This window comes from Neoarius graeffei, chromosome 3 (assembly GCF_027579695.1).
Source record: "Neoarius graeffei isolate fNeoGra1 chromosome 3, fNeoGra1.pri, whole genome shotgun sequence".
In the NCBI taxonomy this organism is placed as follows: domain Eukaryota; kingdom Metazoa; phylum Chordata; class Actinopteri; order Siluriformes; family Ariidae; genus Neoarius; species Neoarius graeffei.
Genome location: NC_083571.1, coordinates 10,151,200 through 10,166,120, shown reverse-complemented (window position 1 = coordinate 10,166,120; position 14,921 = coordinate 10,151,200). Strand labels below are relative to the sequence as shown.

The 14,921-nt window shown below is 41.4% G+C and overlaps 1 protein-coding gene across 2 annotated transcripts in view; it reads right to left on the bottom strand.

Moving 5' to 3' along the window:
* efr3bb (EFR3 homolog Bb (S. cerevisiae)) overlaps positions 1–14,921 on the bottom strand; it is a 185,458-nt gene that overhangs the window by 24,975 nt on the left and 145,562 nt on the right. For both annotated transcript variants that reach the window (XM_060916374.1, XM_060916373.1), the window contains exons 16-21: positions 14,702–14,863; positions 11,318–11,449; positions 6,934–7,001; positions 5,969–6,096; positions 3,939–4,030; positions 3,797–3,845 (exon numbers count right to left, since the gene is read on the bottom strand). In XM_060916374.1, coding sequence (XP_060772357.1) covers positions 3,797–3,845; positions 3,939–4,030; positions 5,969–6,096; positions 6,934–7,001; positions 11,318–11,449; positions 14,702–14,863 — 631 coding nt within the window. The remainder of the gene's footprint in view (positions 1–3,796; positions 3,846–3,938; positions 4,031–5,968; positions 6,097–6,933; positions 7,002–11,317; positions 11,450–14,701; positions 14,864–14,921) is intronic.

Genomic DNA, 14,921 nt, shown 5'->3' with positions numbered 1-14,921 from the left:
CCAAATCGATGGAAATGAGAAACAGCTGTTAATTTGTACCGTCTACACATCAACCTAAAGATTTTTTTTTTACCTATTCTTCCCCCCCCTGTTCAAAATTCAGTTCAAAAATTAAAATAAACTGAACTGGTTAATATTCAGAGTTCACAGTCCTAAAAACGAACTAGTCTAGTTCATGTTCATTTCATCTGATTTTTTTTTTTTAATGAGCCACATTGAATCCAATGTGAAATTTTACAATAAAATCAGCAATAAAAAATATTACATTTCATCTTTTAAGCAGACGCTCTTATCCAGAGCAACGTACAACGTACCCAGAGCAGCCTGGGGAACAGTTGGGGGTTAGGTGCCTTGCTCAAGGGCACTTCAGCCATTCCTGCTGGACCAGGGAATCAAACCAATGACCTTTTGGTCCCAAAGGCATTTGGTCGCTAACCTTTAGGCCATGGACTCCTATTAGAACATTCATGGAGTGTACTTTATTGATGAAAGTAAATCAGTAGTGTCATGACCAGCGCATCGTCACAAGACAACACCGGTCCTGAAAGGAACGCACAAGAAAATTGAGATGGTTATGTAATAATTTCAAAGGCGTGATCCCAAGACGCATCGGATTTCAGATCGCAGTACTAAAAGTTACATTTTTGCCGATTGTGCCTGCTTCTACGGAGTGACACATCGTTCACTCTCATCAGTAACCCATACTCACTAGCTCCAAACTGATTTGTTCAGTTCACCAAAAATATACGCGCGTTCATAGGCGGACCTTGTGTGGGCATAAAGAGGAAGGGCACCCTCTTTGGACTGGGATGAAAATGTTCGCATCCATCCGTAATTCTAGTGTTAAAAGCATTATTCTTTGAAATGAAGATTATAACACCTTTTGTTCTATCCACAGTCACTGGATGTGAGCAATCGCGCGCTCTGATTGGCTACTCTACTACTAGGCTATCAGCTCATACACCGTAAGGAGAGAAAAACAAAATGGCGAAGCGTGTTGCTGAATCAACCGAGGATGAAATTAAATCTCTACTTGAAAACAATTCCGTCATTTCGTCGGTATGTTTACATTCTTTGTTTTTAAGCATTAAAATTTGCTGAATTTTTTTTAGACTGGTTCAGAAGCTCAAACAAGTTTGAAAATGACAGAACTGAAATGTCCAAGGAAGAATTAAACAAATGCCTAAAGCTGTTCTATACCTCGGCACGACAGCAAGACGGCACTTTCTACGAAACAAGAGTGCTCCGAGAGCACGATATCCCCCGCTGGCAACTCGGCCATAACTCTGGTAAAATGCTACTGAATTGAATGGAATTGCAATATGCGTATTACCGATATATAACCAAGAATCCTATCAAGTTTCGTGAAATTCCTTCAAAAAATTGTGAAAGGAATTGATTTCAGAAAGCAAGTACCCTTCCTGGGCTGGATGGACTGACATCGCCACGACATAATACCCTTTCGGGCCTTTCAGCCAGTGGGGGATAAAAATTGAGAGGGAAGTTGAGTTCAGAAAGCAAGCACACCTTGATGAAATTGCCGAAAGTACAAGTTTGTTAATAATCGAGGGCGTAACTCTGGTCAAATGTGCCCAAATTAAATGAAATTTCAATCCGCGTATAACTGTCGTATAACAAAGAATCCTTTTGCCAAGTTTGGTGAAATTCCTCCGCAAATTGTGAGAGGAGTTGATTTCAGAAGGTGAGCACCCTTCCCGGGATGGATGGTCATTGCCATGACATAATCCTCCTTCGGGCCTTTTGACCAGCAGGGGATAAAAACAAACACTGAAGTCAATTTGTGCAGCCATCGATAGGTTTTTTTTTTTTTAGAAGTCCATCTAAGTGGAAATGATATGTGACCCCTCACTGAATCCAGGGACGCATGTCGGCTGAAACGAATCCGAGATAATCGCAAAAGAAGCATTTTTTTTTCGAAATTTGTGATTTTTGTTTTTTTCCATCATGTGCAAGTTGAGATCTTGAAGAATGCAATCAGTATTTCAGATAATAGATTGTTTTGTTGGAAAAGCATACATTTTTTGTTGCAAATTGTCTAATTTTTGTCAGGACTGTAGCCTGCTGGGGGGTGTGGGTAAATTACCATATGGGCCATTCACATGATGATTTAAGTCTTTTGGTTTTTTTTTTCGCGAATCAGCTGTATGATATGGGCTGAGCGCATGGCTACTTAACTGCATACAGGCGTGTGATTTCACTATGGAATGAGTTACTAAACAGAGCGAAGCAAACAAACACACGGTATTTACATCGGAGATAACCATTTCTAGCAAAAAAAAAAAAACCGCAACCTCGTTTTCCAGATTGAATGGAATACTTGAATGATCGGATGATACACGGACCGTTCTAGGACTACTTTCCATCGGAGGCATTGGTGTGTGCAAGGCGCCGTTTCTCTTTCTGATGGGGTAAGTTTATTAATCTAAGGCTGTGTGCTTATTTTTGCATGTAACGGAGAGTGTTGTGGTTTGGTTAAGCCTAGGTCACAACCGGACGTACGATTTTTTGGCCGTGTGATTTTTGGCGTTTCCCAAATCGCTGCGTTTTTTTTTTTGTTCACGGAGAAAGACGCGCGTTGGCCGTAAGTTTGTCTTGCAACCTGAAAAAAACGTAAGCGCCCGTAGAGTTTGTTTGACATGACAAAGAACCTCTGCGGCCGGTCTGCAGCTGGAAAATCAGCACGTCACACGCGCGCTCTCGTGCGTTTCACGCGCGCTCTCATGCTTTTCACAAGCGCGCTCTCGTGCGTTTCATGCGCGCTCTCGTGCGTTTCATGCGCGCTCTCGTGCGTTTCATGCGCGCTCTCGTGCGTTTCATGCGCGCTCTCGTGCGTTTCATGCGCGCTCTCCGTGTGTTTCTTGCGTTTTTTGCGTGTAGACCGGCTGTAGGAGCACGGTACGGCCGGTTGTGACCGAGGCTTTACATGAAACTAGTGTTGTGTTAGTTGTGTCATCATCGTGCTATCTTTCTTTCTTACGGTGTGAGTAATTTTTCAACCACAAAACGTTAAAGTATACTTTAGGACTTATTTTTGTACTTCATAATTGTGTTGGGCATACTTTGCATGGAAGGAAAATTGACGTGGTGATCTTTGTTTACATGAAAGTAGTATCGTGCTAGCTCGTAGGGGGTAGGGCTTTCCTTAATATCATGCAAATGAGCACCATTATGTGCCCGCCCCGCACCCAGAGTAGCTGAGATGGAAAACTTTGAGGGCGATTTTCTCCCTTTTCTGTTTTAAGAAGTATACACTTTCAAAAGGCCACACATTCTTCAAATATTGTCAGATCTCCACATGGAAGGCATCATTGGAAAGCTTAGAAACTGTACTTTCTGAATCTGTCAATAACTCAAAATGCCCCCGGGCAGACAATGTGTCCCTGGATTCTGTGATCTGCCACATATTGTCGGACATTTTTTATAAAAAGTTTTTATTTATCGAACGTGCAAAAAATAAAAATATAAAAATGCTCCGTTTCTCAAAATCCAGTGAATGCGGATAGAATTAAACAGTTCCCACTCAATATTCCACTCAATCTCGTCATACATGGCTTATAGTCGCCATCAGCTCATGTACGACTCGATTTCGTGGAGTAACTTAAGCATAAAAGCAGCCTGTGATCCATACACTGAGTGTTGGGAAGATTTTGGCTTTGCGGCTGAACTTAAACTGGAGAACGTTTCTGTCTTGAGAGAGAGAGAGAGAGAGAGAGAGAGAGAGAGAGAGAGAGAGAGAGAGAGAGAGAGGTCCATCTACACACTATAGGAGACTCACCGATGGCGTTCTTAAGTGCTTCGAATGTGATTTCTTCAGCTGGTGTTCTCTGTGGAGCAGAACACACACCGTGATATTAGTGAGCACACACAGGTGTGTGTATGAGCAAGAGATTGAGAGAGTGCGTGCGCGCGTTTCCGACCTCCTCTTTCTCTGGACTGTTTCTGGACTCAACCTCCACCTGGAGAGAGATCGTTTCTCCAATACTTTTTCTCTTCGACAGCCGGTCTTCATCTGCGGAAGAATAATAAAAAAAAAGGAACAATAAGTAGTTACAATTCTTTCACAAAGGAAGCATACGTGTCTCAGTGCTCGCAGAATTGAGCTGCTCATACATGTGAATGTTTCTCTGTACGCACCACATGAATACGTCTGTGTGCAAGTGGAGTTTAAAAGCCTTGACTTTGTTATTATTCTTATTATTTTAATACAACCCCGATTCCAAAAAAGTTGGGACAAAGTACAAATTGTAAATAAAAACGGAATGCGATAATTTACAAATTTCAAAAACTGATATTGTATTCACAATAGAACGTAGACAACATATCAAATGTCGAAAGTGAGACATTTTGAAATTTCATGACAGCAACACATCTCAAAAAAGTTGGGACGGGGGCAATAAGAGGCTGGAAAAGTTAAAGGTACAAAAAAGGAACAGCTGGAGGACCAAATTGCAACTCATTAGGTCAATTGGCAATAGGTCATTAACATGACTGGGTATAAAAAGAGCATCTTGGAGTGGCAGCGGCTCTCAGAAGTAAAGATGGGAAGAGGATCACCAATCCCCCTAATTCTGCGCCGACAAATAGTGGAGCAATATCAGAAAGGAGTTCGACAGTGTAAAATTGCAAAGAGTTTGAGCATATCATCATCTACAGTGCATAATATCATCAAAAGATTCAGAGAATCTGGAAGAATCTCTGTGCGTAAGGGTCAAGGCCGGAAAACCATACTGGGTGCCCGTGATCTTCGGGCCCTTAGACGCCACTGCATCACATACAGGCATGCTTCTGTATTGGAAATCACAAAATGGGCTCAGGAATATTTCCAGAGAACATTATCTGTGAACACAATTCACCGTGCCATCCGCCGTTGCCAGCTAAAACTCTATAGCTCAAAGAAGAAGCCGTATCTAAACATGATCCAGAAGCGCAGACGTCTTCTCTGGGCCAAGGCTCATTTAAAATGGACTGTGGCAAAGTGGAAAACTGTTCTGTGGTCAGACGAATCAAAATTTGAAGTTCTTTATGGAAATCAGGGACGCCGTGTCATTCGGACTAAAGAGGAGAAGGACGACCCGAGTTGTTATCAGTGCTCAGTTCAGAAGCCTGCATCTCTGATGGTATGGGGTTGCATTAGTGCGTGTGGCATGGGCAGCTTACACATCTGGAAAGACACCATCAATGCTGAAAGGTATATCCAGGTTCTAGAGCAACATATGCTCCCATCCAGACGACGTCTCTTTCAGGGAAGACCTTGCATTTTCCAACATGACAATGCCAAACCACATACTGCATCAATTACAGCATCATGGCTGCGTAGAAGAAGGGTCCGGGTACTGAACTGGCCAGCCTGCAGTCCAGATCTTTCACCCATAGAAAACATTTGGCGCATCATAAAACGGAAGATACGACAAAAAAGACCTAAGACAGTTGAGCAACTAGAATCCTACATTAGACAAGAATGGGTTAACATTCCTATCCCTAAACTTGAGCAACTTGTCTCCTCAGTCCCCAGACGTTTACAGACTGTTGTAAAGAGAAAAGGGGACGTCTCACAGTGGGAAACATGGCCTTGTCCCAACTTTTTTGAGATGTGTTGTTGTCATGAAATTTAAAATCACCTAATTTTTCTCTTTAAATGATACATTTTCTCAGTTTAAACATTTGATATGTCATCTATGTTCTATTCTGAATAAAATATGGAATTTTGAAACTTCCACATCATTGCATTCCGTTTTTATTTACAATTTGTACTTTGTCCCAACTTTTTCGGAATCGGGGTTGTAGTTTTGTGATCCCTTGCTGTAAGGTTAGCTTTCGAAATGACCCGCCATCACAAGCGAACTCGCTCCACCAGGTAAATTTCTTGAAAAGTTAATCCAAGCACAATAACTTAAAACCTTGACTTAGCTTAGACCAGCATGTGAGTCTCGTGTACAGCTCCGTGTACCTGTGAACTGAGGGATGTACGGTGTGGCGAGTCTCTCGGTGCTATAGCCACTTCCTCCTAGCACCTCGGCGATCTTAGCCTGCTGGAACAGAACTTCTCCTGCTGGCTTCTCCAGCGTCTCAGGGACCCTGCCACGTCAACACAGGGCGTAAAAGTAAACGGTTTATTTCCTGCACAAACAAGGTTACGTCTTTCTTCACCGCTACAAAGCTTACGGCTTCGCGAAAGTAGCACGCGAGAGTGAGCGCACACTGAAGCGGCTTTCGTCCGCGAAGGTCATCGATAAACGGCTCCATTCACGACTCTCAATAGAGTAATGGACAATGTGGAAGGATCTCTAAAAGCGAACACGAGCGAGGACGAGTGACTCACGGGCTCCAGCTCTCTAATGGACGAGGTCAGCGTGATACAAAACATGCACACGCACGCGCTCTCACACACAAACCCAAATTTCGGTTATAAACGGAGTCTGAAAACAGAATTTTCAGGAATTAAAAGGATATATACACAGCACGTGTGGGTTACGGCGCATCCATCTTTCTTTCTCTTCCATACTTCATGCACTCTCTTTATATTGGTTTTCCTTTATTTCATTAGTCTTTGTGTTTCATTCCTGTTCTTTCTTCCCTCCCTCCTTTCATCCCTTCATTATTTAATACCATCTTTCATTCTTTCTCCTCACATACAGAATGCATCGGTTTTCAGCCTTTCATTCTTCCCTTGTTCCTTTCACGCCTTCCCTCTTTCCTTTGCCCCTTCACTCGTTGCACCTATCTGTCATTCGTTCCTTCCTTCCTTTATTTATTCATTCATTCATTCCTTTTTTCTTTTCACTCTTACGGTCCCTCTTTACAGATATCCTCAGGATATTTCCTTCCTTCCTTCCTTCCTTCCTTCCTTCCTTCCTTCCTTCCTTCTGTCTTTCTTTCCTCAGGTTACTTTCACACAGACAGACAGAGACTCACTTTGGACTTTCAATGAAGACATCTTCTGGCAAAAGAAACGGGGATTCCTTCTGTCTCATCTCAATCACCTGCAACAAACAAACAGTACAGTCTTGATCCCTTTTCACAGATGAAACACCAGGGCTCGACATTAATGGTAGTCCGACTGTCCACGACAACCAAATGTTTGGTTCGGACAAGTCAAATCTGCATCTGCCTGTCTGATGGGACGAGTTTAATATTGAACAAAAAAAAAAAAAAAATCACCCTTTTTATAACAATTATTCAAGAGTTACATCAATAAACTTCCAACAAAACTAGTCCCCTCGGTGATCCGGCCGTGTTATTGTTTACGAAATTCCGGGGGAGCCGAGTACAGCAGGTGTGTGTGCGTAAAAATAACCACGGCGTAATATATAGTTATAGATTACGACGGTAGACTCATTGAAATGGCAATCAAACACCTCAATAAAATAAATATCTGTGGTGGATCTTCATTTCATTCGGACATTTTTCTTTTGTACGATTCTCTTCACATTAACCATCACAAACCTCGTAAAATATTTCGAGGGAATTTTCCGACGGTGCCGAACTCACTTGCGGTTCGTTTTCATTCACAGCGTGATTCCGTCTCCCCAGTCATATCCAACTCGTTTCTTTAAATTCATTTATATTTCAAGTGTTACTGGATTAATCAGGATTTAACTTTATTTCCTCCAGAAGTTTTGGATTCGGGCGAGTCGAACTCTTAAAACTGCAGATCAGGTAATGGGTTAGAACACCACCACCACCACACACACACCATAATGGGGCACTGGATAGTTTTTGTTTATTGTTACAGTTAAAGTTTCATTGAAAAATTACAACTCATTAAATCATAATGATTGTCAAAACTATATTTTGATAAACTTACTTAAGGCAGATTCTACCGTAACTGGATCCATTAACCACGTGCCCACAAAATAAGACATTTTTCTTGTCCTTTTTTCAGTGAGGTAATATTTTCAAGATTGAAAATATGGTATCTGGTCTTCTAAAACAGCATGTCATTTAAAAATACACTGAGTATATCAATAAAAGATTTTTAAAGAATAAAGTTCCATTTCTTTGACATATCTGACAGACATAACTCCCATTTTAAAAATCACTTTCATTATCCCTGTTGCTATCGTCAGTGAATTTCTGTCAGATGACCTGACGATAGACTCGGCCATTATGGATCTTTGGTGGTTATCGTGTGGAAGCAGGCTTTATCATTTTGGGGTGTCAACAGATAGAGTTGAAATAGATTAACAGCGAAAAAACTATTCCGTTCACGAGAGAAGCCCACAGTTATTTTTAAAAAATGCTATCGTCAGTCTGTCAGTCAAATGCACCTGACGATAGCAAAATTCAAGCCCTCGCCACGCACATGTTGACTGACGCAAAGAGGAAATTCTACTGCGCGTGATTTTTGTGACAGCAGACATTTACTTCCGGGCAAGACTTGGAGTTCTGACAGCTAGATTTCATCAAATAAATCAAGGTAAGATTTTCAGTCAGCTATCCTGACGATAGAAATTTTTGACGATAGAAACATTGAGAATATATTTGTGCATTCATATTTAAATTTTTCTGGAGGAAAACTATCGTAAGTTGAGATAAATCAGAGCCACTTGCGACCCTTTCAGCCGACAGGCCATTTCAATGTGTTATTTCCCCGCGAAAGTGACACAGTCGTGTCTATCGTCACTGTTCTGACAATTATTGTTGACATTTCAATTTTGAAAATTAATTTTATCTTTTTTATTTCAATATTTTATTTTATTATTTGGTTCTAGTGATGAGGTATTTAATATTATTACTAAATTTGTCAGATTAATAATGTAAGAAACAGTTTTGCTGCTATTGTCATATAGAGTGTCTGTGATGGTAGACGTTAGTTTGTCTGTCAGATTTTGATGACGGAAACCGATGTGTTTCTATTGTCATTTAGCATGTCTGTCATGTCAGGCTTTTATTAATTAGTTACCAGGACTACTGTCCTAAAATTTACTGTGAATGTCCAAGACCCCAAATGCTACTAGAAAAACTTAATAGAATGATCAAAATAATCAATTCAGCAATTTAAGGAGATGGGACTTAACTGGCCTCTGTTATGGTAGAATCTGCCTTAAAGTGCTGATGACACGTTTTTGACATCTTTGGCGATGTTTTATAACATAAAAAGTAATTCCCGATGATCCATATATTAATTCACGAAGGCACCTATTTTACAAGTTATGATAAAAAACGCGGCTAATTGGGCAAATTTGACGGGGCTGCAGCACCCAGGAGACGAAGGAGGAGGAGGAGCTATATGACGTCAGCGAAAGAACCTTCATCCTAACTTACCAGTTTGTTGTTGATGCGACAGGTGTTCAGTTTGTCATTATTAGTATTTTTATTAGACATTATGTATATAGTTATTATGCCTTCGCATTGTGTTGCCGGCTTTTGCTCCAAAACCCACAAGGATGGGGTAAGTTTATTCAAGTTTCCCAGAGATCCCGAGCTGCATGCGAAGTGAGTGAAGCAAGTCAGGCGCACTCGTGACAAGTGGGAGCCCTCACCAACATCCGTCCTGTGCTCTGAACACTTCGATTTGGATTGTTTTGACACCCTTCCCAGCTTAAAAGAATCTCTTGAGCGTTCAGTTCAGCACAAACGTGTGTTACTACCATCAGCAGTGCCTACACAGTGTTGCCAGATTGGGAGGTTTCCCGCCCAGTTGAGCGGTTTCAAGTGCATTTTGGTGGGTTTTGAACATATTTTGGGCTGGAAAATGTCAGCAGTACGTGTTGCCAGATACTGTTGAAGTTTTCCAGCCCAAAATATGTTCAAAACCCACCAAAATGCACTTGAAACCGCTCAACTGGGCGGGATTCCTCCCAATCTGGCAACACTACCAGTATTCCGGAGGGGGTCTACTAGTAGCTATGCCGGATCCAAAGACAGTCCTCCTGTCAGAACATGTGTTGTGAAACGACATAAGATAAAAGGTACGTACAGCTATAGGTTCTACATGATAATCATAAATGTAATCATAAAGTCGGCGTGATATCAGTCATGTATTTGCTTGTGAAAGCTTGCGGCTTTCATGTAACTGCCGCCTAGCAACGAGAGGCAAAGGGTAAAGAGGGTAGGCTATCATAGATTCTATTCGGAAGAGATCAACACAATTCTAGACTCCCAGAAGAGGAAGAGCTAGCACTAGAGAGTTCACCGGCGTTTTCATGCGCCATTTCCATTGAGTAGAACCAGAGTAGAACAGCCAGTGAACCGCAGCGTGTTCTCCCGCTGACGTCACAACATGGCCGCGAGCCACGGACCCAGTTTTCTTGCGCTGTGCAATTAAAAGTTGGATATTCGCGTAACAACAGCTTCTTTTCACGTAATTATAACAGAAATCTAACATGTTTGCCATGTTGTATAGTTTATTTAAGAAATTGCATAGAATCATGTTCGTGTCATCAGCCCTTTAACACTTTCCTTTCATTGAACTAGTAAATACATAGGAATAATAAAAAGGTTTACGGTCAGGACGAGTGAAAAATCTCGCTGCTTGTCCAACTGGACGAGTCGATTAAAGAGGTGTATCAAGAAAAAAAAAACAGGATCGATGACATTTTCATTCCTATTCCATCTTCCATCACAGTGTTGTGTTCTCCCACCTGACCGGACTACAGAGCGCGAACCTCCACAAGACCTGATATGATGTACAATTCATTCCAATTTCCTGCCGTACCCGCTCATGATTTCTTTCCTTGTTGTTTTGAATCCGCTGCCGGTCGCATTACAGTGATGGACAGTCTTAATCAGTGTGTACGTTACGCCTTACTGTCAGCGTTCCCATGACAACATGGAGCTCGAGTCCAGTCGGCGCATTCGGCTTCGTAATAGCACTATTTCCCCTGCAAGCTGAATTGACTGATTATTAAAAGGACATTAAACACACTGTGTGTGTGTGTTTGTGTCAGTAACAGAAATTAAGCCACTTTTGCTTTTATCATCAGCAAATTGTGTTTCTCTTCCTTTCAATATCTCATGTGACAATACTTCGCTTTAAACGTGTGCAGATTTATAAGGAAATGAGCCAGAACCAGTTCTTCCAGAGACCTGGTCACACTTGCTTGTTTTTTTTTTTTGCAGCAGCAGCAGTCTTCGTTCTTGATCTGAAAAATTGCCTTTTACATCATATCCTGCTTTCTTTACTGACACGCAAACAACAGATTGCCTCAGACCTCTGTATATATAAATCAGAGAGATGTGATTAGGAAAGCTGTACCGCTTGCACAGCCTTTCAGAGCACATGCTGTGTATGTATGAGCATGTCTTTGGGCTGTGTGTAGGATGTGGTTTGAGAGGTGTGAGGAACGGTACTGACCTCGTGGACGTGCTGGCAGAAGGCGGGCAGGGTGGTGAGCTGGCAGATGAGGTTGAGGTAGGCAGCAGAGAGAGCGTGAACAGCACAGCGGTTAAACGCCGGCAACGTCTCCTCGCTGACTAAAGCCAAGTCCTGCACTCACACACACACACACACACACACACACACAGCAGCAAAACGTTACGTCACATCCACAAATCAAGCTCTTATCACTGAACTGTTCAACATAGCTGCTACAATCCCGATTGCAAAAAACCTGGGACGCTGTGTCAGCCGTAAATAAAAACAGAATGCAATGATTTGTAAAATCATGGAAACCCTAAGTTTCATTGAAAATAGTACAAAAACAACATCTCAAATGTTGAAACTGAGAAATTATCGTTTATTGAAAAATATATGCTCATGTCAGCAACATGTTTCAAACAAGACATGGTCGTCACCATCCCCCGCCATGAGCATTTTATGAAGATCTCGTAACACTTACGCCCTTATAAGGCCATTGCTTTAATACTGACTTATGAAGTCGTAAGTGCTATGACACCTTCATAAAACGCTACCCAGCTTTGTTCAGTAGTATGAGCACGCAGAGATGTAGCTGATGTAGTTTGTGAGAAAACTTGCCCAGATTGAGTTCACTTGTACAAAGTCCAATAATGAAAATCAAGGGCCATAACTCTCAAAATAATCATTTCTCGGAAATGATTTTCGAACTCAACTTGGATCATGAATCGTAAACTCGGGCCCTTTTTTTTTTCCCCCCTCGTTTCCGTTTCCAGTTGAGAGTATGTCGTGCGCATTCTGGCTGCCGCTTCTCACCAGAGCTTTTTTAAATTTTATTTGTATTTTATTTCTTTTTCTATTTTCATTTTATTTATTTTTTTTCCTGTGCGTTTGTGTAGTTTGATATTTGTTTGAGTGTTTTAGTCTGCCAGTTGTGGTGTGGCTCCAGACCCAGTTTTGGGTGTCGGTTCCCTCCAGGCCTTGGCTCACTGTGGGTGATGCCTGTGCTCCCAGCTATGGACTGCAGTGAGCTCGTTGCTCATTTTACATCATGGTTGTCCAGCGCTCTGTGCTTTAATGCTTGGCGTGATGTTCCGAGCGATGTTGCTCAGTGGCGTCGCGGCGGCTGTGCAGGCGGTTTGGACATACCAGCGCTCTGCATGGCGGTGCTTCTGTGCTCGCTTTGTGGATCCATGGTGTGGTGTTCGAGCGATGTTGCTGGCGGCATCATGGTGGCTTTGCTGGAGATGTGGGACTCGTTTTCGTGCGCCTTTTGGTGGGACTGTGGCTGCTACACCACGGCAATTACATCCTGACCCCTACTTGGTGGACTTTTTTTTTATTATTATTTTTATTTTTTTTCCCCCTTGTCTATAATTGTAAAGCGTCCTTAGGTTTCTTGAAAGGCGCTATATGAATTTAACTTATATTATTATTATTATTCAGCCATGGATGGATATCAGATTGTTGGGATTTGAACTCAAAATCTCCAAAAACTTCTAAATTTTAACAACTGTTTTTTTTATGGCTCCAATAATGAAGTAAATACGATGGAACCTATTTAACTTCGGTGTCAGATATCTGAACTCATATTATATTCACAGAGTGTGGTGATTATATACAGTATATATCTTTATTTATTTTTACACTGGAAGTCCGATTGAATCTGACGGAATGTTGTTATACTATGCTATAAATAACCCTCTGGGGCCGAGAGCTTCTGCGGAGAAGCTCGGCAGCTTTAAAATGAGTAGGTCATGTATTTCGATAAATATCTTTGCGAGTTTTTATCATACAAGCATGATAAATATACTGACAGAAGCTTTATACTTTACACTTTCCTATGTGCCCACTGCCAAATAATAATATAGTTTTTAAATGACCTAAATTAGAAGAAACATAAAACTTGTCACCTCCCTCAGTCACCGGAGTCGGAGCGCTGAGCGCGCACTTACACATTCATAAAAGACTGTTCCCATGGTAACGTCATGATGATCACTTTCACTCTTTCAGTTTCGATTGGTTTCTCTTTCGCGGTGGGAACGCCCATCATAAAATCAGTCCTCCGTAGTTTAGGCTATTTGGAGGTAAAACTTGTTGCGAGATGGCACGCGGATTTTATGTGCTTCACATGATTCAGGACAGCAATTCAATTCACTCTTGAGAACTGCGACACTGATGATGAATGGTGCCTTTATTTTTTTAAAACTTTGACTCGATCCAGCTGAAGATTAGCTTGAGTAAGTGTAAATATTTCTATTTCTGATAAGCAGATCAGTTATGTGCCCACTGTAGTGCCTACACAGGAAAAAGGACCGAACAGTTTTTCCAAAGTTAAAAGTATTTTCCTCAAAAACAGTTAATTTTGCTCCATTTTGAGTTTAGAGTGTAAAATTTGGAGTTGGAGTGGGAGCAAAATTACAGAGTAATAGTGTAACAGAGTTGGTTGTGGCTCTGAACTGAGTAAAATAGTACAAGAGTTAATTTCAAGACGCACTGAATCGATTCAAATACCAAAATAATGTCAAATACCAGATAAATTAAACTGTTGTAAAAAGCAGATTTAGAACGGTGTTGGAATGTGTGTGTGTGTGGGGGGGGGGGGGGGGGACAAAAGAAAACAAAAAAACAAAAACACCACATGACCTTACCCATTGTAACAAACCATTTTGATCACTTGACCTGATGGCATTAAGAGGAGTTTTCAGTCTTCTCATTGAATGGAATGGAAATTTTTACTCTTCTCACTGAATACCCCTCCCACTGCCAACCCTTTATCCCAAAACAATAGGACATACATTTTTTTGATGGCCAGTTAATTGTCCAAATCAGTGGAACAGATTTAAGTCTTTGTGCTTGATCCATTCCTAAGACTGAACAGAATCACCAAGTGACAAACGGTTCAATACAATGGGTAATGCTTTTTCACACATTTCAGCACCGTTCTAAAACTGCTTTTTACATCATCTTCATTTATCTATTTTTTTTAAATATAATCATGACACAGACTACAGAGATATTATTGTAGCTGAACTTGTGCTGAATACAAAAAAAAAGTCATATATGACTTTGAAAATACTGCTTAGATTTGTTGAAATTGATGACAAAATAATTAGAGTGCCAGAAAATGCCCTCAAACCCCAGAGACTTAATCTATATTCTTTGTCGTACTTTGGTGTTTGTGCCTCTTCTTTAAAACTCCTATAGCACTTTGGGTCTAGAAGAGCACATCATAAATAGCATTCATCATCCTCCTCCTCAACAACATCCATATTCTATACAGACGCTATATTTAACATTAACCTTGTTTTATAATGCTGTATATTATTACTTCCTCAGTATCAGCACCCTAAGAGACAGAGCCCCGCCCTATTTCTGTCTCACCTGAAGGGCCAGGGCAAGGCGAATGAGATCCACCACCACCTCCTCATTAGCAAGCTCCATGCTAATCAGAGCGAGGAGAGAGTAGAGCATCTCAAAATGCGGCTGCGCGCTGCTCTGCTCCTTACACGACAGGTAGATGTGTCTGTATAGCTGCTGGGCATGCTACAACACACACACACACACACACACACCCTTCCTGAGCCGAATCAAATCACACTGA